Raw genomic sequence first — 22,768 nt, 5'->3', positions numbered from 1 at the left:
CCTGTTACAAACCTTTTAGACTCACCACTCACCCTTGAGAAACTGTGGTTAAACCATGGATAACCTTTTAGGAATCACTTCTTCTGACAACTAATCTTAGGAGTTCATAAAAATATTTAAATATAGTAGGGATTATCTCCTTTACATTTTGACTTTTACCATAATCATAAATGCAAAGATATCACCAGGTGCTGTGGCTCTTGCCTGTAATCCTAATTTCTTGGCTGAGATCTGAGGATGAAGGTTTGGTTATCCAAGGCAGAAAAATCTGTGAGACTGTTCTCCAAGTAACCAGCAAAGAACTGTTGTGGCAGAGTCCCAGGCTTGAGGCAAAAGAGCTAAGCAAGAGCATGAGGCCCTGAGTTCAAGCCTCACTACTGGCATACACATGAAAGCAAAAACTCATAAAAGTATGGACATCAATTAGGCAGTGTGTGGTTTTTTTCTCCTAACAGCATTGATATTACCTGGGTGTGCATTAGAAATTTCAGGCTGTATCTCACGCTTACCAGACTAGAATTTGTATTTTTCCAAGTCCCCTCTCCCTCACCTTTTTTTGGTGGTTTGTGGGGCCTGGGTGCTTTCCCTGAGCTCTTCAGCTCAAGGTTACCGCCCTACCCTTGAGCCAAGCCCTACTTCCTATTTTTTTGAGGTTAATTGGAGATAAGAGTCTCAGGTCCTTTTGTGCCCAGGCTGGCTTTGAACCTTAATTCTCAGATCTCAGCCTCCTGAGTAGCTAGGATTATAGGCTTGAGTCATCTCGCCCCGCCCCCATATTATTTTTATGTGGTAGTATTTTTTGTTGTTGTGGTTTGCTTTTTTTTTTGTTGTTTAGTGATATGGTACTGGAGATTGAGGCAAATATTCTGCCACTGAGCTGTATCCTCAGCCTATAAAAGTTTGAAGTATTGTTTTTCAAGGCTTACTAGAGTAATGTCTTAAGATACTTTAGAAACAATGCTTTTTGTTTTGTTTGTTTTTTGTTTTTTGTCAATTGTGGGACTTGGACTCTGGGCCTGGGTGCTGTCCCTTGAGTCACAGCACCACTTCTGGTTTTCTGGTGGTTAATTGGGATAAGAGTTTCATGGACTTTAATGCCCTGAATGACTTTGAACTGCCATACTCAGGTCTTAGCCTCCTAAGTAGTGAGGATTATAGGCGTGAGCCATTGTGCCCAGCTGTTTCTTTTTTATGAATAAATTGTTACTATAAAGGTGAAATGCAGTGGGGTTACTCTTTCATAAGTCAGGTAATGAGGACATTTCTTTTTGGACAATGTCACCTCTTCCTTTGCTCTTTCCCAGTTCCCTCCTGCTCCTGCCCACAGGTTGTATACTTCAGTTTCAACAGTGTCTACTAAGTACCACTGCTGTATTGGTTCACTCTTTTTCTTTCCATTTATGTACCCTCCCCCCCCAAAAAAAAACATAAAGAAACAACAAGAAAAAAAAGAAGTATGGGCCAGGAGTTTGGCCTAGTGGTAGAATGCTTGCCTAACATGGATGAAGACCCAGTTTTGATTTCTTGGTACCGCATACATAGAAAAAAGCCAGAAGTGGTGCTGCAGCTCAATGTGGTAGAGTTCTAGCCTTGAGAAAGCCCAAGGACAGTGCTCAAGCCTGAGCTCAAGGCCCAGGCAGGGGAAAAAGAAAAGAAATACTTCCATTTCCTGGCGTTCATTTTGATAAATACAATTTTATATATTAAGAGACACGTAGGCATTGTGCCTTTGTGTTCCTCCCCTAAGAGTGCTAGTCTTGGGCTAATTGGAGATGAGAGTCTTGCCCGGGCTGGCTTTGATCCTTGATCCTCACATCTCAGCCTTCTGAGTAGTTAGCATTACAGCCACTACGCCTGGCTTGTTTTATTACTAATGTAAACTATTTTCAGTGTTTTTGTGGGTGTGGGGGGGATTAACTAAAAACTAGTCTTTTCAAGTTCCCATCTTGAAAGAAAATTCTATTTTTCAAGGATTAAACTCCCTTTTAATTTCTGTTTTCTTTTATTGTAAAGGTGATGTATTATGTAAATGGGGCACAGGGCAATGAGTAAGTACATTTCTTGTTGAACAGTGTTTCCCCTTCCTTTTTTCTTTTTCTTTTTCTGGTGGGTCATAGGGCTTGAACTCTGGGCCTGGCTATTGTCCCTGAACTCCTCAGCTCAAGGCTACTGCTCTACCCCTTGAGCCACAGCACCATTTCCTGTTTTTCAGTGATTAATTGGAGATAAGAGTCTCAAGGATTTTAGTGCCCAGGCTGGCTGAGAACCTTGAGCCTCAGATCTCAGCCTCCTGAGGAGCTATGATTACAGGCCTGAGCCACTGCACCCTGCTTCCCGAATCTCATTTTCTCCCACTCCAACTTCCCTTCCCTCATTTTCTCCCACTTTCCCTCCTCCCTGACTCCTTTTCCCCACCTCCTGTCTTTTTTGTGGGGGTACTGGGATTTGAACCGAGATCTTCATGCTTTGCTTAAGCTGGCACTATGTCACTTGGGCCATGGCCTATGTATTTGGCTTTAGTTATTTTTCAGGTAGAGTCTTGTGATTTTTACTTTGCTTGTCCTGTACTTTGATCCTTCTATTTATATCTCTGTAGCCGAGTTGGTAGGCATGAATCACCATGCCAATTTGTTTTTCTTTTCTTTTTCCTCTCCTGGTGCTTGAACTCAGGGCCTGGGCACTCTCCATGAGTTTCATTTGCTCAATACTAACACTGTACCACTTGAGCCACAGTACCATTTCTGGCCTTTTCTGTTTATGTGGTATTGAGGAATCAAACCCAGGGCTTCATGCATGTTAGGCAAGTACTTTACCACTAAGCCACATTCCCAGCCCCAATCTTTTTTCTTTGCTATAGGATTTCGGCTAACAACTTTTTCTTCCTGGGGTGGCCTTGAACTATATTCTCTTGATCTCTCCCTTGAATATCTGTGGCCAGTTTCTCTCTGTCTATAGCCTAGGCTATCCTTGAACTCAAGATCCTTCTGCCTTAGCCCTCTGGGTGTGGGAATTGGAAGTATACATCATCATTTGTGACTTGCTTGCTGTTTTTCTTTAAACTGTTAGATGTATTAGAATTTTATCATCACTATCTTCTTGCAGTATGTGATATAGGGTAATGATTTTTCAACCCGGTTAAGCTACGCACTCACTGAGAAATACTGTCTGCTGTCCTGGAGTACGAGGAGAGGCTGGTATAGAGGCTCTACGGACCCATGATTCCAGGAGAATGAGGAGATAATATCTCAGGCACACTAGTACTCATTCTCTATCCTAAGTGGCAATCTGAAAATGTCTATTGTTGGATACAAAGCCACCTTCATTATCACTATTTGTTACTCTTTGTGGAAAGAGAAGAGTTGTCTGAGAGCAATTCAGTGAAGAACAGATGAAACCAGAGGAAGAAGTGGAGGTAGAGTCAAAGAATACTGAATTAGTGTTAGGAATAGGATGAGAGGATACATGTAGTAGAAGAAAGCACAAGCAAGATCTCGGTTATAATCCATTTGTTGTATTGGTTGGAGATTTCATGCTATTTGTAGTATTTTTGGTTTATTTTTAAATCTCTTTCAAAGCAGATAGTGGGAAGATTAATAGAATGAAATTTCTTCTAGAATGATGAATATCTCACAGGTTCCAGTGGCTTATTACTACAGCAATCATTGGTTCACTAACTCAGTGCTAACTGAGAAGAACTAAGATTTTTTTTTTTTTTTTTTTTTTTGGTGGGTCATGGGACTTGAACTCTGGGCCTGGGCATGAATGTCCCTGAGCTGTACGGCTCAAGGCTACTGCCCTATCTCTTGAGCCACAACACCACTTCCGGTTTTCTGGTGGCTAATTGGAGATAAGAGTCTCACAGACTTTTTAGTGCTTGGGCTGGCTTTGAACTGTGATCCTTAGGTCTCAGCCTCCTGAGTAGCTAGGATTACAGGTATGAGCCATTGAATAAACCTTTTCTTTTTTCTTTTTCCCTTTCTTTCTATCCTTCCTTTCTTCCTTCCTTCCTTCCTTCTTTCTTTCCTTCTTATGTCAGTCCTGGGCTTGAACTCAGGGCCTGAGCACTGTCTTGGGCTTTCTCAAGGCTAGTGCTCTACTATTGAGCCACAGTGCCACTTCCGGCTTTTTCTGTGTATGTGGTACCAAGGAACTGACCAGGTTCTTTGTGAATGCTAGGCATTCACCACTCCACCACTAGGCCAAACTCCTGGCCCCTGAAAAAACCTTTTTGAAATAGAATCAAACCATCTACTTTTTCCAGATTTTATTATAGAGTTATGATTAACAGAGTTTTATTATTTGCTATGCTGAAAATCAAGCTCACAACCTTTCATATTATAGGCTATACCACCAAGGTATATCTCTAGCCAGAGAGAGAGAAGAGAGAGAGAGAGAGAGAGAGAGAGAGAGAGAGAGAGAGAGTATGCCAGCCCATCCGTGCCAGTCCTAGAGCTTAAACTCAGAACCTGAGTTTAAACAACTCCCTTAGTTGTTTGTTTTTTCTTTTTTCCTCAAGGCTAGCTACCACTTGAGCTATAGCTCTACTTCTAGCTTTTTTTTTTTTTTTTTTTTTGCCAGTCCTGGGCATGAGCTCAGGACCTGAGCACTGTCCCTGGATTTTCTCAAGGCTATGGCTCTACCACTTGAGCCACAGCACCACTTCTGGCTTTTTGCTACATATGTGGTACGGAGGAATCGAACCTGGGTCTTCGTGCATGCTAGGCAAGCACTCTACCACTAGGCCAAACTCCCGGCCCCTACTTCTAGCTTTTTGTTGGTTAATTGGAGGTGAAAATCTCACAAACTTCCCTGCTATGACATAGTACTCAAATCTCAGCCTCAATAGTCTAGGATTATAAGCATGACCCACTGGTGCCCAGCTATAAATTCATTATGATTTTTGCTTTTTGTTCCTTGTTATACATATTATCCTCAATCCCCCTCTTCCATGCTGAAAAACTCAGATTCCATTTTTCAGGCCCATCAAGGCCCATCACTCCCATTTGCATTGTAGTACATGGAAATGAAAGTATACAGTGCTCGTTCTCTCCCTCCCTCCCCCCCCCTCTCTCTCTCTCTCTCTCTCTCTCTCTCTCTCTCTCTCTCTCTCTCTCTCTCCCTCCCTCCCTCCCTCCCTCCCTCCCTCCCTCCTTCTCTCCCTCCCTCCCCCACCTTCTTCCCTCCCTCTCCCCCCTCTCTCTCCCCTTCCCCCCCCCCCATCCTGGGGTTGAATTCAGTGCCTAGGCAGTATCCCTGAGCTTCCTTTTATTTTTTTCTTTTTATCTTGGACTCTGGCCCTGGTTGCTGTCCCTGAGCTCTTTCAGCTAAAGGCTACTGCCCTACCCCAGCACCTGGCCTGGACCTTGTCCCTGAGCTCTTTAGCCCAGGGCTACCACTGTAGCTCTTGAGCCACAGCACTACTGTTTTTCTAATGGTTAATTAGAGATAAAGAGTCTCAGTCTTTAGTGCAGGAGCTGGCTTTGAACTGAAATCCTCAGATCTCAGCTTCCTGAGTAGGATTACAGGTGTGATCCACAGCGCCTGGCTGGCCCTGAGCTTCTTTTGCTCAAGGTTAGTGCTCTACCACTTGAGCCACAGTGCCACTTCTGGCCTTTTCTGTTTATGTGGAACTGAGGAATTGAACCAGAGCTTCATGCATGTTAGGCAAGCAGTCTACTACTAAGCGACATTCTCAGCCCCGTATACAGTTCTTAAAAGTTGTCTTTGTTTCTTTTTAAGTCAAAACCATGAATAGAAAAATAATTTTGTGTATTAATTCAGTATTACTAGTTATTTGTGAGAGATGGGCTGGGGAAAGGTATAACTTTGTATAGCAAGGTTGATCTTAAGAGTCTTAGGTGGGATCTGCAGTGCTGTCCCTTAAACTTTCTTTCTCAGGGCTAAGGTTTTACCATTTGAATCACAGCCCCACTTCTGGCTTTTTGCTGGCTAACTGGATGGAGTTGAGTTTTATTGTATTTTCAAGACACTGCAATACAGACTCCTTGCCCAGTGAAGGGTTTTCAGAGGCAGGAAACATTTATGGCCAGCGAACTGCTCATTTGTGCTTTTCATAGGTATCTGGATTTTTTCTCTTGGACCTCTCAAACTCCTGGTTCCTCCATGTGTAGATAAGATAAACTACTACAAATTGAGGGGGTACCCACAGGATTCTGTTCTTGGTGGTGTGGCACAGCATGTTGGGGATGCCCTTGCTGAAGTAGTAGGGGAAGGTACACCTGCTTTAAGGGGGAACCTGTGCCACACCTTGCTCAGGTTCCCACACTCAGAGTCCATCTTTTTTGGAACCCCGATCACTCCATCCTCTGCCAATGACTGACCTCTTTTTTCTTGAAATACAGTACTGTTTTAATTATTGGTCAAAGATTAATTCAGTATAAAAATGTGACAGTAGATTGAAGATTCAAAAGTTCATTTTGGGGCTGGTGATTGGTAGAGTGTTTGCTCAGCAAATGCAAGGCCCTGTCTGGTTTGATTTAAAGCACTATAAGCAACAACAAACTGCTTTGGACTTCTCAGCCTTCCAGCTCTTTGCCATCCCAGAATCTTGGTATAAGCTTTGTGGGTTCCTCTTCAGGGGAGAAAGACTGTTGTCTAAAGGTAACTTTCTTCTCAGGTATCTCATTCTTCACTTCCTGAGCAGACTGTAGCTTTTCTTCAGCCTTTTCCTTGCCTGGTAGGCAAGTGTTATTACATTGAAGAATATGGACCTCTGTAAAGACTTGTCCTATTGGTTGGCATTGCATATATGCTATTAGTACAATAAAGACTGTTTGCCCAGAGAAATGCATAATTTGTAAGTTTATTTTGCCCTGACACCAGTTATTTTCTTCTTTTTGCTTTTTGTGCTCACTCCAGGGCTTAAATGGAAGGCTTTATGTCTTTACTTAGCTTTTTCACTCAAGGCTGATATTCTACCACTTGAGCCACACCTTCACTTGCCTAAAAACAAATCTTTACCTCCTACTTTTTTTTTTTTTTTTTTTTTTGTGGATCATGGGGCTTGAACTCTTGGCCTGGGCATTGTCCCTGAGCTCTTCAGTTCAATACTACCACCCTACTCTTGAGCCAAGCCTCATTTCCCATTTTGTAGAGGTTAATTGGAGATGAGAGTATCAGGTCCTTTTATTCCCTGGCTGGCTTTGAACTTTGATCTTCAGATCTCAGCCTCCAGAGTAGCTAGGATTACAGGCGTGAGCCACCACTGACCCACCAGCTTACCTCCTACTTTTTTGGGAGGAAAAGTTGGTATTTATTCTTACAAATGTATCTTTTGTTCTCATTTTCCTCTGTGTCTCTGCCCCCCCCCCCCCATTGGTTATGGGGTTTGTACCCAGGGCCTGGGCTCTGCCCCTGACCTCTTTTGCTTGAGGATAGCGTTCTATCACTTTGAGCCATAGCCCGCCCGCCCTCCCTTCCTCCCTCCTTCCTTCCCCCCTCTCCCCCTTTCCCCCTCTTCCCTTTCTCCCCCACAACTTTCTCAGATTTTTTTTGTTGTTGTTGGTTGAGGGGCTTGAATTCTGGGCCTTGGAACTGTTCCTGAGCTCTTCAGCTCAAGGCTACTACCCTACCCCTTGAGCCACAGCCCCACTTCCTGTTTTTTAGTGATTAATTGGACATAAGAGTTACATTTTTTGGTGCCTGGGCTGGCTTTGAACCATGATCCTCAGATCTTAGCCTCCTGAGTAGCCAGGATTACAGATATGAGCCACCAGCACCCGGCTGAGCATCAGCATGTTTTGGCTCACAGCTAGTGCCTTAGCACCTGAGACACATTTCTAGTTTTGACTTTTTTGCTATTTAATTGATGGATTTTCCTGTCCTGACTTCAAACCTTGATCTAACCGGGTTGTGGGCGTGGGGCTCGGTGGCTCATGCCTGTAATCCTAGCTACTCTGGAGGCTGAGATCTGAGGATCAAGGTTCAAAGCCAGCCCAGGCACAAATGGACCTGAAACTTTTATCTCCAATTAACCTCTAGAAAATGGGAAATAGGGCTTGGCTCAAGGGTAGGGGGTGGTAGCCTTGAGCTAAAGAACTTAAGAATACTGCCCTAGGGGTTGGGTGCTAGTCTTGAGCTGAAGAGCTCAGGGACAGTGTCCAGGCTGAGTTAAAGCCCCATGACCCACAAAAAAACAAAAATACTTGATCCTCAAGTCTCAGCCACCTGAGTAGCTAGGATTACATTACATTGTATGTATCAGACAAGAAATATTGGTGAGTACATTGTACCTGACTAAAAGTAACTGCTAAAGACCTGAAGGCAGAGCAGGGCCTGGAGAGAGACCTGTATAGCTCTATAGCATGGAGACCTAAATGAGAACCAAAAACTTTGAGAACCAAGAAAAGCCTTGTCTTGGGAGCTGTCTTCATAGATTTGGGCTGCTAATAGCAAAATATCATGAACTAGAACAACAAATTTGCACAGGAGAGAGGTTTATGTGATATTTTAACGTTTGTATAACTGTATCCCAATCAGTCTTACCTTTCTGTCACTCTTCCTTACAGGAGTTTATTTCTCATAGTTCTGGAAGCTGAAATGTTCAAGGTTCTTACAGATTTGTTTTATGGTGGGAGATGACTTCATATTAGATAGCATCTTCTTTGCTTGCTTTTTGGGTTTGTTGGTTATGGTTCTTGAACTCTGGGCCTGGGCATTGTCCCTGAATTCTTCAGCTCAAGGCTACTGCCCTACCCTTTGAGCCACAGCACCACTTCTGTTTTCTGGTGGTTAATTGGAGATAAGAGTCTCAGGGACTTTAATGCCCCGGCTTGCTTTGAACTGAGATCCTCAGATCTCAGCCTCCTAGGATTATGGACCTGAGCTACTGTGGCCCAGCCAGATGCATCTTACTGATGCCATCTATTCTAATCCCGTCCATCTGTTAAGAATTCACTTCTAGCTGGGTGCTGGTGGCTTATGTTTATAATCCTAGCTACTCAAGAGGCTGAGATTTGAGGCCTCAGTAAATTGGAGTCTCACAGACTTTAGTGCCCTGACTGGCTTTGAATTGTGATCCTCAGATCTCAGCCTCCTGAGTAACTATGATTACAGGTGTGAGCCATTGGTGCCTTGCTGAGAGATTCTTTTCATGGGGCTTGAACTCAGCCTGGGCACTGTTCCTGAGCTCTTCAGCTCAAGGCTACCACCCTACCCTTGGGCCAACCCCTTTTCCCATTTTCTAGAGGTTAATTGAGGTACAAGTCTCAGGTCCTTTTGTGCCCGAGTTGGCTTTGAACCTTGATCCACAGATCTCAGCCTTCTGAGTAGCTAGGGTTACAGGCATGAGCCACTGTGCTGCCCCAGAGAGACTCCAATTAACCACCAGAAAACTGGAAGTGGCACTGTGGCTCCAAGTGGTAGAACACTAGCCTTGGCATGAAGAGTTCAGGGATAGCACCCAGGCCCAGAGTACAAGCCCCATGACTGATGGGGTGAGGGAAAGACCTCACGTTCTAATGTGATTACTGCAGGGATTAGGATTTTACCAGGAATTTTGAAGAGAAACATATTCAGACCGTATTAGTTCAAAAAATTGTGGGCTGGTGTGTGTGTGTGTCGGGGAGGGAGGGTGTTGGTTGGTTGCTTGAACTTAGGGTCTGAGCACTGTCCCTGAGCCTTTGTGCTCAATGCTAGTGCTCTACCACTTGACTGTAGCTCCAGTTCCAGCCTTTGGTGAAAATGGAGTCTCATAGCTGGCTTTCAACTGAGATCTTCAGATCTTAGCCTCCTAAATAGCTAGTATTGCAAGTATGAGCTGCTAGTGCCCTGCTTGTGGTATTGACAGCTACCATAGTTAGAGAATCTGTAAAGAGGTAAAATTTTGGGGTGGAAAGTTAGAGTAGAGGTAGGATGAGTTCTAAGGACAGAAATCCTATTTTCAGAGATGATGTGTATAGAGAGGATACTTTGACTAAGTACTAAATCTTATTGGATAATTTAAGTGGCCTGAAGCTAGCAGCTAATTGGATTGTCTGGTTAAGATGGATAGCTGCTTATCTTAATAGTTTCAGTACTGTTCCCCCCTAGAATGTCTAGACCTCAGAGCTGTGGTAAACTCACATGAGGGATCTGGAAGAAGCTAAATATTCTTTTGTTATCTTTTTTTTTTTTCTTGTCTTGCGAGTTGAACTCTGGGCCTGGGCGCAGTCCCTAAGCTCTTCAGCTGAAGGCTATTGCTCACCCTTGAGCCGCTGTGCCATTTCCTTATCTGTTTTTTTTTTTTTTTTTTTTTGCCAGTGATGGGCTTGAGCTCAGGGCATGAACCCTGTCCTTGGACTTTCTCAAGGCTAGAGCTCTACCACGTGAGCCTCAGCACCACTTCTGGCTTTTTTATGTGTATATGGTACTGAGGAATTGAACCCTGGTCTTCGTGCATGCTAGGCAAGCACTCTACCACTAGGCCAAACTCCTGGCCCCCTTATCTGGGTTTTTTATATGAAACTAAGAGGGATGGATTTTATGTCTAATATTTATGTTGCCATACCTCCTCCATTTGTTTGCTTTTTGGTGTTTTGAGACAGGGTCTCACTATGTAGTCCAGACTGGCCTTTGACCAGTGTTGCACAAGCTAGCTTGGAACTTGAGTGCCTCCAAAGGTGCATGCCCAGATGCCATTCCTTAATTAGGAGGCCAGAATGGGAAACATTGTATATAAAGACATTCATTGCCAGTACTGTCATGAAGGAAGAATATGTGGAGGTAGTGATTATTTGTTTATTGTTTATGTACCTACTAGGCTTGTCACTCAAGTGAACATGAGCTCTGTTCCTTCACAAAGTGGGGTATGTGCCCTAAGTTTGATCTCTAAAACCAGGACACATAAAAACAAGGAAACTAATTATATGATAATAATAATTATTAAACTCTATTGCTGAATCAGCCAGTTGATAGGTTTTGGCTATACTTTACATGTACTAATGCAAAGGTTTGTATATATCATAGTCTCAAAAATGAGTGGAAGCTGGGCACTGATTTTTACAGGCTCATGCCTGTATTTCTAGCTGAGAATGAGACTGAGACCTAGATGATCAAGAAAGTCTGTGATACTCCTCCAGTTAACAAACAAAATATCAGTAGAAGTGAGGCTCATGTAGTACAGTACCTTCAGTGAGCATGCAAGGAGAGCTAGAATGCAAGGCTCTAAAGTTAATTCCTGTATTGGTGTTCATGTCCACACACATAAGAGAAAAATATTACTGATCTGTTAAGTAGTTAATTAGTGTTTAACAGTACTAGGGATTGAAGTCAAGCCTTTGTACTTGATAGTCCCCTACCCTAGTCTTTTTCAGATATGTTCTCAAGCTTTTGCTGGGGCCAACCTGGGATTGTGATCCATTTACCTCTCTGCCTCTCAAGTAGCTGGGCCAGTACCCCTCCCCCCCACGTCCCCCCCCCCTCGTTTTTTTTTTTTTTTCCAGTATCTTGCAGTGGACCTAGTTTTGTCGAATTGGTTAAAATATGTTACATACATACAAACATTATTTGTTGGGAGCTGAGTGTAGGGTCAGGCTGGTCCATGAATCTGCATCACTGAGTAAGATAACCATACAAAGAAATGAGCTGTCATGTATGAACGCCATGCCTAACTTTGAGCTATATTGTTGGTATTGTGAATCACTTTCTGCTGAGACTTGATTACCATTGGGTACAAATGTGTTACTGCTTTATCACTCTCTGCTGAGACCTATAGTGAGAGTAAACATGTGGACCTCCTCCATCCTGCCCACCTTTGTGCTGATAGGCTCCTGCATCCTATATTAGCTGAATATACTTCCTCAATAAATGAGCTCCTGCCTTGACAGGTCTCCCTGACGCGTCTGATTGTCCTCTGTCGAGGGAGGGCTGGGTGTGGGTGATCAGTCGGCCCTCTCCTTTCTCAGCTCATCCTGGTTGGGGCGTGTTCTCTCCATCCCTTCTGTGGGTTGGGAGGGACCAAGGACTAAAAACCCTGACATTCAGTCACTAGTTTTCTGTATAGTGCCTCTTATTCTCTGCATCCTAAAGATGAAAATGGGTTACTTTAGGGACAAATGCATGAAAATAATGTAGCCCTCTTCCTCCCTCTCCCCCCCCCTTATACTCTTTTTGTTTTGAGCCCTGTGCTAGAAACTAGAGAAGACTAGATACCACAGTGAATTTTCCAAAATACTTGCTTCCAAAGCACTTGCTTTTGTATTCTATCGTAACACATTACTGAAGTATTTAACAGCATAGTTTCATAAAGGAGTGTGGTAATATGGAAATAATTTTTTTTGCAAGACATTTGTTAGAGAATACATAGTCTCTCTTTTTTTTGGGGTCAGTAGTGGGACTTGAATTCTGGGGCCTGGATGCTGTCCCTGAGCTCTTCAGCTCAAGGCTACCACCCTACCCCTTGAGCCACAGTGCCACTTCCTGTTTTCTAGATAATTAGGTATAAGAGTCTCACTGGACTTTAGTGCCTGGGCTGGCTTTGAACCGAGATCCTCAAATCTCAGCTTTCTGAGTAGCTAGGATTACAGGTTCTAGCTACCGTGCTCAGCTCATATTTTTCATATGCTACACTTGCCTGAAATGAACCTTGGGGCTTGAGAATCACAGCACATCTGTAGTTGAGTTCCTCCCCTTTCTTAGTATACGCCCTTTTCCCAGGAGTTGGTTGTGGCAGAATTTAGTTGGGAGTCAGCCAATAATAAGGATAGTACACAGGCAGTTCAAATAGGTTCTTTAGATCTAGGTCAAAAGCTCTGTGGGCTTTAACTTTGAAATTGTTAAAGGGTAATTTGATCTTCAAAATATTAGCTGCGGGGGGGGGGCGGGCTGGGAGTTTGGGCTGGTCATAGAGTGCTTACCTAGCATGCATGAAGCCCCCTGTGTTTGCTTTCTTTGTACCATATACACAGAAAAAGCCAGAAGTGGTGCCGTTACTTAAGTAGTAGATCACTAGCCTTGAAAAAGCTTAAGGACAATGCTCAGACCCTTAATTCAAGACCTAGGACTTGGGGGTGGAGCTATCTATCTATCTATCTATCTATCTGGTATTGTGGCTCATATCTGTAATCCTAGCTACTCATGAGGCTAAGTAGGCTGATGATTGCCATTTGAAGCCAGCCTGGGCAGGAAAGAATGTGAGACTTTTTATTTGTCCCAGTCATGGGGCTTGAACTCAAGGCCTGGGCTCTGTCCCTGAGTTTTTGTGCTCTAGGCTAGCACTTTACCACAGTTCCAACTTCAGGGCTTCTGGTGGTTAACTGAAGATAAAGGTCTCACCAATTTTTCTTCCTGGGCTGGCTTTGAATTGTGATTCTCAGAATTAAACCTAGGCAGCTAAGATTAGGCTTGAGCCATCAGTACCTGGCTAACCTGTGAGATTCTTTTTTTTTTTTTTTTTGCCAGTCCTGGGCTTGAGCTCAGGGCATGAACCCTGTCCTTGGACTTTCTCAAGGCTAGAGCTCTACCACTTGAGCATTAGCACCACTTCTGGCTTTTTTCTATGTATGTGGTACTGAGGAATTCAACCTGGGTCTTCGTGCATGCTAAGCAAGCACTTTAACCACTAGGCCAAACTCCCGGCCCCACCTGTGAGATTCTTAATCTCCAATAAATTACCAAAAAAGCCAGAAGTGAAACTGTGGCTTAAATAGTCAAGCCAGAAAGCTCAAAGATTGGCACAAGGATTTAGAAAATGATATAATTATTGTGATTATTATTATTTTGCCATCTTTCTCTGTGTATATGGTACCAAAGAATTGAACCCAGGGCTTTTTGCATGCTGGGCAAACTATCTGTAGGCTACACTCCCAGCTGATACATGGTAGTTCATAGCTTTTTCCTTATGGCAGGCAGAACAATCTATTTTCATCTGTAAATTGCCTAATCCAAATTCTAAGTGAGGCAAATGAAGATCACAATTAAAGGGGTGTAATATTTACTTATGGGTGTGAAATAACTTTCCCCTGCTATTCTGGATGGTGTAATACAGTTGTTTTCATGCTTTAGCAGTTCCATATTATTTTAACTGGAGGTGAACATTGGATATACTAACATTTCTGGCATAATTTTCCTTCAAGTTGTTGAAGTTAGCATTTTATATATAATAAGTAATACATGCAGTCATTTATGAAGTTTGCTTATTGCAGTCTTCATATTTAGACAAGGAAAAGTAGAGCCACATGAAGATTGAAATAAGTTAACCAGGAATATTGTTAGAGCCAGTGAGACCGCACAATCTAGTCTAGCAGGGTACCCACAATTAGTTTCCAACAAATTGTTGAGTTGTCAGGTTAGGAAGCCTAAAAAATGGAAGATTTCCTGGGCACCAGTGCCCCATACCTGTAATCCTCGCTACACAGGAGTCTTGAGTTTTGAAGTTCATGGTTCAGACCAAACCCAGGCAGGAAAGTCTTAAGAAGATGTTTATCTCCATCTAATTACCAGAAAACTGAAAATAGATCTGTGGCTTAAAGTGGTAGAGCGCTGACTAGCCTTGAGCAAAAGAGTTCAGGGACAATGCTTAGTTGAAGTCCCACAACTTAGCCCCTTAAAAAAAAGGGAAGGGGAAGATTTTTAGAGAAAGAGAAAAAGGAAGAACAAACTCTTAGTTTCTCTTTTTGCCTCTTCCCTTCCAATAATATTTAATAGTTTTCTGAAAGATGAAGAGGAAGTGAACTTAACTCCTCTTTTTTGCTTCTTTTTCCCCCCCTTGACTTCCTCTTTCGGTTGTTGGCAACTCACCTGTAGTTGCCAGTATAATGACAATGATCACACTTATTTGTATTTTTTTATTAAAGAATCTATTAACATTGATTTTTATATCATATTTTTATATCATATTTCAAATGACGTGTTTTAACAAACAAATATTCAAGAAGGGAATCTATATACAATCACTGGCACTTAGATTTTAGAACATAATTAAAATTAGGCTGAGGGTTTGTATGTCATAGATACATATTAATCTATGTAATAAAACATGTCTATAGATACAATGATCACACTTATTTGTATTAACATCTTTTTTTTCTTTTCTTTTTTTTTTGTTTTTTTTTTTGTTTTTTTTGTTGGTCATGGGGCTTGAACTCTGGGCCTGGGTGTTGTCCTTGAGCTCCTCAGCTCAAGGCTACTGCCCTGCCTCTTGAGCCACACACAGCACCACTTCTGGTTTTAGTGGTTAATTGGAGATAAGAGTCTCAGGCTCTTTACTGCCTAGGCTGGCATTGAACTATGACCCTTAGATCTCAGCCTCCTGAGTAGTTAGGATTATAGGTGTCAGCCACCAGCCTGAGCATAACTGTGCTGTTTCTTAAGTAGAGGAAGTATGATGTAACTGTTCAGAGCAGACTTGAGAGTCAGATGACTTGGGTTTAAATTCCCATTCTGCCACTTAGGAGCCTTCATATAGGTGCTGTCCCTGAGCTTTTTTTTTCAAGGCTACTTTAAGCCACAGTACCACTACTGTTTTTTTGTTTTTTGTTTTGTTTGTTTTGTTTTTGTCTTAGAGCTTGAACTTAGGGCCTGGGCATTATCTGAGCTTTCTCAAGGCTAGTGCTCTACCTCCTGAGCCACAGCACCAGTTCTGGCTTTTGTGATGTATGTGGTACCAAGGAATTGAATCTAGGGCTTCGTGCATGCTAGGTACTCTACTACTAGGCCACATTCCTGGCCCTTAAATTTTTTTGCCAGTCTATGGGCCCAGAGTTTGGCCTAGTGGTAGAGTGCTTGCCTAGCATGTGTGAAGACCCAGGTTCTGTTCTTTGGTACCACATCCATAGAAAAAGCCAGAAATGATGCTGTGGCTCAAGTGGCAGAGTGCTAGCCTTGAGAAAAAGCCCAAGGACAGTGCTCAGGCCCTGAGTTCAAACAGGGCCTGGGCACTGGCCTTGAGCTTTCTTGAAGCTAGTTGCTCTACATGCTAGGCAAATACTTTGTCACTGGGCCATGCTCCTAGCCCACACTAGTGGTTCATTGGAGATGAGAGTCTCACAGTCTCACAGACTTGACTTTGTATCTCAGCCTCCTAAGTATCTAGGATTACAGATGTGAGCTACTAGTGATTGGTTTCTTAGCATATATTATTTGACAACAATTTTAGGGTAAACTGATTTAGGCTAAGGATTAGGGATTTAGATGTATGTATGTATGTATGTGTGTTGTTCATAATGTTTTGCTCAAACCTAGTATTCTACCACTGGAGCCACAGCTCCATTTTTAACTTTTTGTTGATTAATTGGAGATAAGAATCTCATAGACTTTCCTATTTTGGCTGTCTTTGCACCTCTACCCTCTGATCTCAGCTTCTTGAGTGGCTAGGATTACAGACAAAAGCTATTAGTACCCGAAATTTTTTTTTTTTTTTTTTTTTTTTACTTTTTGGGAGTGGTGGTGCTAGAGACTGAACTTCAGACACTGTTATTTGAGCCAGACTTTCAGCCCTTTTTACTTCAGTTATAATTGTTTTTATAGTACATTAGTTGTACAAAGAGATTTCATTGTGATATTTCTATACATGAACACAATGTATAAAGATCAGATTTTTTTTTTTTTTTTTTGCCAGTCCTGGGCTTCGGCTCAGGGCATGAGCATTGTCCTTGGGCTTTCTCAAAGTCAGAGCTCTACCACTTGAGCCACAGCACCACTTCTGGCTTTTTTCTATGTATGTGGGACTGAGGAATCGAACCTGGGTCTTCGTGTATCCTAGGCAAGCACTCTACCACTAGGCCAAACTCCCGGTCCCAAGGTTCAGAATTTTTATTTATTTTTTTGTGGGTCATGGGGCTTGACCTCTGGGCCTGGGCACTGTCCCTGAGCTCTTCAGCTGATGGCTACTGCCCTTTTTTAGTTTTTTAGTGATTAATTGGACCTAAGAGTCTAACGGTCTTTAGTGCCCAGGCTGGCTTTGAACTACAATCCTCAGATCTCAGCCTCCTGAGTAGCTAGGATTACAGGTGTGAGTCACCACGCCCGGCCTAGAATTTTTAATTTCAAACCCTATATTATATGAATGTTTCTTTTAGTTCTTACTAAGGAAAAGACAAGGAAAAAGCAGAGGAGGTTGTATAAAGAAATATCCAGAGAGTTAAAAATAAATTTTTTTCAGTTGGTCATGGGGTTCAAACTTATGACATGGGTGCTGTTTGATCTTGAGCTCTTTTGCTCAAAACTAGTACTCTACCACTTTGAGCCACATTGTTACTTCTGGTTTCTGGTCCTTAATAGCAGATGAGAGTCTCATGGACTTTCTTGTCTAGGTTGGCTTTGAACCATGATCCTCATATCTCAGCCTCCTTAGCGGCTAGAAGTACAAGTGTGAGCCTGTGCCCAGATAAAATTATATATTATTATATATTATTGTACTGGGGATCAAACCTATGGTATGTATATACTTGACAAGAAGTCTCCCATTGAATTAATTCATCATTCCTAATCCAGATTTTTTTTTGCGGGGGCGGGGGCGGGGGGGACAGTCCTGGGGCTTGAACTCAGGGCCTGGGTACTTTCCTTTGGCTTTCTCAAGGCTAGCACTCTACCACTTGAGCCACAGCACCACGTCCAGCTTTTTTTCTATGTATGCAGTACTAAGGAATCAAACTCAGGGCTTCCTGCATGCTAGGCGGCAAACAGTTAATGCTAGGTTCAGCTCCTGACCCCTAATTCAGATAATTTTGTTGAGTATTAGTATATATTTCCTCTGACCATCCCTAATTAATCCCTTATGTAGTTTCACATTTTTTTGTTACACAGTTTTTCTCCTGCCCTTGACTATTGAGGTTTGAACTTAGGGCCTCCACGATAGGCATTAGCAATTGTGATACAATTTTTGTATTCATTTAACAGCTCACAAAGTGGTACCAGTCTTTGTTCTCAGTGCAAAAGAAGTATTATGTAAGATGGAATAGATAGAATGCAGAGTTTTGTGAATTGCAGTAGGTTTGAATATAATTGTTGGAGAACATTTATAAATCACTATGATTAAATGTTGTGAAGAAGTCTGTAAGAACACATAGGCATGGCAGCATACCTATTATCTGTATTTAGGTGAACTAAATAGTTCTATTTTTGTGTCGTAAAATGGCAGTTCTAGGTAGAAGATATTGAAACCCTTTCAGGAAAGCATAGGTATACACACACACAAACACACCTTCCAGAATTAACTCTTGAAGTATAATTGATGGTAAGATTTTTTTTTTTTAACCCTAATTCTTTTACCTCCTCCTTTTTTTTTTTTTTGCCCTTCCTGGGCTTGAACTCAGGGCCTGAGCACTATCCAAGGGTTTTCTCAAGACTTAAGAGTTTTACCACTTGAACCATAGCACCACTTCCGTCTTTTTCTGTGTATGTGGTACTGAGGAATGGAACTTGTGTCTTTGTGCATGCTAGACAAACACTCTGCCACTAGGCCAAACTTCCAACTCTACTTAATACCTTCTTTCCCTCTTTCCCTCCCTCTCTCTCTGCCAGTCCTGCACTTGAACTCAGGGTTGGGCACAGTCCCTGAGCCTTTTTGTGGTCAGGGCTAGTTCTCCACCACTTGAGCTACAGTGACTTTGCCAAGCCTTTTCTGAGTAGTTTATTGGAGAGAAGAATCTCATGGACTTTCTTGCCTGGGCTGGCTTTGAATTGCAGTCCTTAGATTTCAGCCTCCTGAGTAGCTAGTATTACAAGTGTGAGCCACCTCAAAGTGCCTGTCTCAAGGTTTTGTGGGAAATGGTTGCTAATGGGTTGGGCACAGAAACTCAGACTGGTAATTTTAGCTATCTAGGTGCACGAGGTCTGGAATTGACAGTTCAAAGCCAGCTCAGGCAAAAAGTGAGATCATATCTCAACAAATAAGCCAGATAAAATCATATATGTCTCTAATCCCAGCCCTGTGCAAGGCACAGGTGGGAGGATTGTGCTTGTAAGCTGTTATGGTCAAAAAGTATAAGCCCCGGGGCCGGGAGTTTGGCCTAGTGGTAGAGTGCTTGCCTAGCATGCACGAAGACCCGGGTTCGATTCCTCGGTTCCATATACATAGAAAAAAGCTGGAAGTGGTGCTGAGGCTCAAGGGGTAGAGCTCTATCCTTGAGAAAGTCCAAGGACAGTGCTCAGGCCCTGAGCGCAAGCCCAGGACTGGCAAAAAAAAAAAAAAAAAGTATAAGCCCCGAGACCCTTTTGGAAAGATAAAAAGACTGGCTGTGTGATTCAAACGGTATAATATCTGCCTAGCAAGCATGGTCCTGAGCACCCCAGTGCTGTCAAAAGAAAAAGGCCAATAATTACTCCAAGATAACCTTACTAAGAAATTCTGAGTTTAAAGATGTTTCAATATGACAGAAGTGCCTCGATGTTGATGAAATACAGTAATCTTAGATGCATTTGTACTTGATAGCTTTGGCTTCTTAGAATGGAGGACTGTAGTGTGAAACTAAAGTAATTGTATTTGTTTATTAGAGATCAACATGATTTATATATTAGCTTGACATTTTTATGATAAAAACATAGGTTTTGGACTCTTCATACCAGGAATATTGAACTAGTGAACTAAGAAACTTGATGGTCCCACAGCTTTTGAAGCCAGTTCTTCAGGTTGCTCATATTTTGGGATGGAGTGGTAGTAGTATACTTTGCTTGTTTATAGACCATATCTGAAACTCTGAAGCAGCTCTTTGTGATGTTTCATGTACAGGTGCGTGCGTGTGTGTGTGTGTGTGTGTGTGTGTGTGTGTGTGTGTGTGTGTGTGTGTATTGTGCACATATGAAGAGAAATTTTCACAATATCACTTGCCATGCTGCATAGGCTTTTGTTGCAAAAAGAAATGTACTACCTCACTTGAGGCTTTTTTTTTTTTTTGGTCAGTCATGGGACTTGAACTTTGGGCCTGGGCCTGTCCCTGAGCTTGTCAGTTCAAGGCTACTGCTCTACCTCTTGAGCCATAGTACCACTTCCAGTTTTCTGGTGGTTAATTGGAGTCTCAAGGACTTTAGTGCCCAGGCTGGCTTTTTTGAACTGGGACCCTCAGATCTCAGCCTCCTGAGTAGCTAAGATTACAGGTGTGAGCCACCTCACATGGCTCACTTGGGGCTTTTAAGAAATTGAAACAACCAGTAATCAGAAACTTAGAAAATTTGATTCTTGTTTTTGTGACTTTTGAGTGTCAGCATTTCTCCTTTTAGACCCTTTCAGCCAAAGTAGTTATTTCTAATCCTGTTATAAGCTGTTAGTGAAACTTTTTGCTAGTTAGAAGAAACTGCATATATGTGTATGTACACACACAAAATAAATATCTTAAATCTTCATTTGTAGGTCACCATCAACTTTGGATTATTTTAAAGTGGATACAAATCTATTTCTGCCATGCAGACAATTAAATGTGTTGTTGTGGGTGATGGTGCTGTTGGTAAAACATGTCTCCTGATATCTTACACAACAAATAAGTTTCCATCTGAATATGTACCAACTGTAAGTATAAATATTTCTCTTATTAGTGAATGTAGAATTTGATAACCTTTGAAAAGTTTCTCTGTGTGTACTGAAAATTTTCTGTCTGCCTTTGTTTCCTGTGTTCAAAGATAAGGACCAATTATATTCACTTTAAACAGCTGAGAAATCAGTGGAAAATCAGGAAGGGGTGATAACAAGGATTTGTAAGAAGTTCTGGAAGTCAGAACTTCTCCAGTAAATAAATTCTAAAAAGTGGTGGTCTCAGTTTGGAGAATGATGCTGTACATCTTAGAATGAAAGAATTTTTTTTCCCCCTGATGTCTCCTGGGATGCAAGGTGTTTTGTAACTTCAGAGAAAGCAGTGTGCCTCATTTACCTAGTATACTTTGCTTGTTGATAGGCCATATCTGAAACTGTAGCAGTAATGGAGCTCCAAAAGAGGACGCAGGAACAGTAAAGAGAAGACCTATTTTGTTTTCAGAACACAGCTTGTGGGAGTCTTAGCCCTTGATCAGCCCAATGGAATTAATTATGATAAGTGTACAACATGTCTATTCAGTACTGAGAGTAGTGAGATGGCCTGAAGAGAGTGAGCCATTGTAGTCCCACTTGATTAATGTGGGACTAGTGCTCTTTGGAAGGGGGAAGGAAGTGTATGAATACTTTAGGTTACCCCAGAGAAATATAGTTTTTTTTTTTTTTTTTGCCAGTCCTGGGCTTGAGCTCAGGGCCTGAGCACTGCCCTTGGACTTTCTCAAGGCTAGAGCTCTACCACTTGAGCCCCAGCACCACTTCCGGCTTTTTTCTATGTATGTGGTACCGAGGAATCGAAGCTGGGTCTTCATGCATGCTAGGCAAGCACTTTAACCACTAGGCCAAACTCCCGGCCCCGAGAAATATAGTTTTATCAGGCAAGTAAACACAGGCTATAAAGGTTGACAGTTATGTTCAATTGGAAGTATGTTCTAGGGGCCGAGAGTGTGGCCTAATGGTAGAGTGCTTGCCTATCATGCACGAAGTCCTGGTTTTGATTCCTCAGTACCACATATACAGAAAAAGCCGGAAGTGGTTCTGTGGCTCTGGTGACTGCTAGCCTTGAGCAAAAGTGCTCAAGGACAGGGTCTACGCCTTGAGTTTAAGCCCTGGAAATGGCAGGAAAAAAAAAATAGTGTTCCAGGGAAGGAACAATGGGCAGCCCCAGGAGTCCAGGAATATAGGAAGATTTATTGGTGGTGGTGCTGGTGGTGGTGGAGGGGTTAAAGGTATAATTGGATACAAAAAAAAAAATTATTGTTGAGTTGGCCTATTTGGGGACATGATACATATGAGATATTGAAGTTGCAAGGAACATTAGTTGTTATGTAGATCGTATACTTTAGTATTTAAATAATTTGCTCCTTTGTATTTTATGGCTTAATATTGGATATTTTATGGAAGTTGTGCTGTGTGTGTGTGTACGTACGTACATATGTATGTACGTAGATCTCTAAAAGATAAGGTTAGGAAGCTGAACTCCATGGCTCATGCCTGTAATCCCAGCTGTTTAGGATGCTGAGATTTGAGGATCCAGGTTCAAAGCCAGCCTGGGCACTAAAGGACCTGAGACTCATCTCCAATTAACCTCTAGAAAAGGGAAGTGCGGCTTGGCTCTAGGGTAGATCAGTAGCCTTGAGCTGAAGAGCTCAAGGACGGCTCCCAGGCTGAGTTCAAGACCCATGACCCACCAAAAAACAAACAACAACAAAAAACCGGTTAGGCCAAGCAGAGAAGAATACACATGTATGCGTGCCAGATGCCAGTACTGGGGCTTGAACTCAGAACCTGGCACTGTCCTCCTTACTTTTTTTTTTTTTTGCCAGTCATGGGCTTGAGCTCAGGGCCTGAGCACTGTCCTTGGACTTTCTTAAGGTTAGAACTCTACCACTTGAGCCTCAACACCACTTTTGGCTTTTTTTCTATGTATGTGGTACCAAGGAATGGAACCCGGGTCTTTGTGCATGCTAGGCAAGCACTCTACCACTAGGCCAAACTCCCGGCCCCCCTCCTTACTTTTTTCACTCAAGACTGGTATTATACTACTAGATTGGGGCTCTACTTCTGCTTTTTTTTTCCCCCCTCCAAGTTCTAGTCCTGCTTCTCTCCCCCCTCCCCCCACAAGACTACTAGTAGTACTCTACCCCTTGAGCCACAGGTCCATTTCCAGCTTTTTTAGTAGTTAGAGATGAGTCTCATGGATTTGCTTGCCTGGGCTGGCTTTGAACCAAGATCCTCAGATCTCAATCTCCTGAGTAGTTCGGATAGTTGTGCAGGAGCACTGAAGGACCTGAGACTCTTATCTCCAATTAA

At 42.5% G+C, this 22,768-nt stretch overlaps 1 protein-coding gene across 2 annotated transcripts in view; it reads left to right on the top strand.

Moving 5' to 3' along the window:
• Positions 1-22,768, top strand: part of Cdc42 (cell division cycle 42) — a 41,115-nt gene that overhangs the window by 5,283 nt on the left and 13,064 nt on the right. For both annotated transcript variants that reach the window (XM_090335605.1, XM_090335606.1), the window contains exon 2: positions 20,285-20,440. In XM_090335605.1, coding sequence (XP_090191731.1) covers positions 20,336-20,440 — 105 coding nt within the window. In that variant the 5' untranslated portion in view covers positions 20,285-20,335. The remainder of the gene's footprint in view (positions 1-20,284; positions 20,441-22,768) is intronic.

This window comes from Megascapheus bottae, chromosome 6, assembly GCF_031878675.1.
Source record: "Megascapheus bottae isolate mThoBot1 chromosome 6, mThoBot2.hap1, whole genome shotgun sequence".
Classification (NCBI taxonomy): domain Eukaryota; kingdom Metazoa; phylum Chordata; class Mammalia; order Rodentia; family Geomyidae; genus Megascapheus; species Megascapheus bottae.
This window is presented reverse-complemented; position numbering and strand designations above follow the sequence as displayed.